This window comes from Emiliania huxleyi, assembly GCF_000372725.1.
Source record: "Emiliania huxleyi CCMP1516 unplaced genomic scaffold EMIHUscaffold_289, whole genome shotgun sequence".
Classification (NCBI taxonomy): Eukaryota; Haptophyta; order Isochrysidales; family Noelaerhabdaceae; genus Emiliania; species Emiliania huxleyi.
This window is the reverse complement of record NW_005199861.1, coordinates 113,679-115,923: the sequence shown is the minus strand read 5'-3', so window position 1 is coordinate 115,923 and position 2,245 is coordinate 113,679. Positions and strand designations below refer to the sequence as shown.

At 64.9% G+C, this 2,245-nt stretch overlaps 1 protein-coding gene across 1 annotated transcript in view; it reads right to left on the bottom strand.

Moving 5' to 3' along the window:
- Positions 1 to 1,812, bottom strand: part of EMIHUDRAFT_239482 (hypothetical protein) — a gene marked incomplete at both ends in the record, with an annotated part of 2,934 nt that extends 1,122 nt beyond the window's left edge. The window contains 8 exons of the mRNA XM_005775946.1: positions 143 to 290; positions 339 to 416; positions 493 to 627; positions 954 to 1,037; positions 1,307 to 1,388; positions 1,528 to 1,553; positions 1,621 to 1,681; positions 1,754 to 1,812. Coding sequence (XP_005776003.1) covers positions 143 to 290; positions 339 to 416; positions 493 to 627; positions 954 to 1,037; positions 1,307 to 1,388; positions 1,528 to 1,553; positions 1,621 to 1,681; positions 1,754 to 1,812 — 673 coding nt within the window. The remainder of the gene's footprint in view (positions 1 to 142; positions 291 to 338; positions 417 to 492; positions 628 to 953; positions 1,038 to 1,306; positions 1,389 to 1,527; positions 1,554 to 1,620; positions 1,682 to 1,753) is intronic.
- Positions 1,813 to 2,245: the final 433 nt, after the last annotated feature.

The window sequence follows — 2,245 nt, the reverse complement described above, 5'->3', positions numbered from 1 at the left end:
TAGCTGTCGTGTGTCCATATGGATAGAATCGGGCAATTGGGTCCAACTGTCTTACTCGCCACTCTGGAATATGGGGACAAATGGGAGAGGGCGGGTGCAGGGGGGCAATCTCGGCCCGGTCTCGAGACCTGCTCCTCGCGACTCGTCTCCATCAGCAGCACGTGCGCCGCGCGGAGACGCCGCAGCTTCGCCGCGGCGGCGGGCAGGTCGGACGCCGCGACGGACGAGAGGTCGGCAGAGCAGAGGCGGGCGAACGGCGCCGCCTCGGCCTCACCGAAGCGCGACACCGCCTGCTCCAAAGCCGGGCGTGTGAAGAGACGCTGTTCACACGCGTCCACCTCGCGAGAGCGCGACGCCGCCTCCGCCGCCAGAGTGCCCGCCGTCGCATACGGAGGCGCCACAGGACGCGACCACGCCTGCTTCACGGCGCGTCGCTGTGAAGAGGCGCCGCTCAGAGACGGAAGGAGGAGGAGGAGGCGGTTGGGCCTCGACGGCTGGGTCGGAGGCGAGCCGCGCGCGCAGCGCCGGCAGCACCACCTTTAGGTGGAGGGAGAGTGAGTCGGCAGCCGGCAGGCCGGCGGTTGGTGACTGGTGACTGGTGACTGGTGTTGGCACTGGGTGCTGGTCCTATAGTAGTACTGGTGGGCAGCGCCACCGATTTGATACGCATCGCCCCCTCGAGCTAACCCCTTAATCATTGATTGACTAGGGACGAGTGGACAGCGCCACCGTGCTTGTGTGACGGCCTTCCTCGAGCTGCTTAACGACTGATTGAAGACTAGGGGCGGGCGGGCGGCGCAACCTTCTTGATGGGGATGAATACTGGGGCGGGCGAATACTAATACTAATACTGATACTGATACTAATAATGGCGGCGCAACCTTCTTGATGTGGATGGCCTCCTCCAGCTCGTCGTTCTAGGAAGTGTCTAGGAAGTGTCTAGGAAGTGTCACCTTCTTGATGTGGATGGCCTCCTCCAGCTCGTCGTTCTCCTTGGCTCGTTCGTACTCGTTCTGCTGCACCGCCAGCTGCGCGACCTGTTCACAGTTCTAGGAAGTGTCTAGGAAGCGTCTAGGAAATGTCACCGCCAGCTGCGCGACCTGTTCACAGCGACCCGCTGTACAGCGCCCCCCTCCCCTCCCACGCAGCCACTGCGTCTTCTCGCTGCGCGACCGCATCGAGGTGCTAGGAAGTGTCTAGGAAGTGTCTAGGAAGTGGCTTCTCGCTGCGCGACCGCACCGAGGTGCTAGGAAGTGTCTAGGAAGTGTCTAGGAAGTGTCTAGGAAGTGGCTTCTCGCTGCGCGACCGCATCGAGGTGCTGCTGGCTCGCGAGCGCCTCCTCGTACCTCCCCGCAGCGAGCAGCTGCGCCAGAGTGCCGTCGAGGCACCTGTCGACCACCGCCCACGGAGTGCACCCTCTAGGAAGTGTCTAGGAAGTGTCTAGGAAATGTCTCCTGATGACCACCGCCCACGGAGTGCACCCTCTACTCGGGAGGACAGGGTGGCAAGCGTGTCCTCGAGGCACACCCTGCGGACAGCTCGCCCACCGGCACCTACAAAAAAGAAATCGCGCTGAGAAAAAGAAACAGAGTAAGCGCGCCCGGCGCGCTTTTCCGGCACCGGCGACTCGGATCCAATCGCAGGGTCGGCGGGCGGACGCAACACGGCGATGGAGCGGAACCTATTGCCGGCGGCACGGCGTCGATGGTGGGCCGAGTCGCTCCTCGAGAGCCGCTCGGAGAGGGAGCGGGACGTGTCGTCGTCGTTCGCAACGAGGCTCGGCGCGGAGAAGGGAGCGCCGGCCGCCGGCATCGGGCCGTCGAAACCGCCGAAGTCGCCAAAATCGTCGTCGTCAGCGGCGCCGCCTCCTCCGCCTCCGCCTCCTCCGCCTCCTCCGCCTCCGAAGTCGGCGAAAGCGTCGATGGCGCCGGTCGCGGCGGCGGCGGGGGTGTCGAGGAGGGAGGGCTCCGGAGGGGACGGCGCCGGCGCAGACGCACCCGGTCCGTCGAACCTGGTGGACGGCGCATGGTGGAGGCGAGATGGTGGCCGGAGATGCTGGAGGGAGATGGTGGAGGCAGATGGTGGAGGGAGATGGTGGAGGGAGATGCTCGAGGGAGATCGTGGAGGGAGATGCTGGAGGGAGACGGTGGACGGGAGCTGGTGGAGGGAGATGGTGCGACGGGAGATCGTGGAGGGACGCTGGTGGAGGGAGATGATGGAGGAGATGGCGAGGGGGAGATGGGGA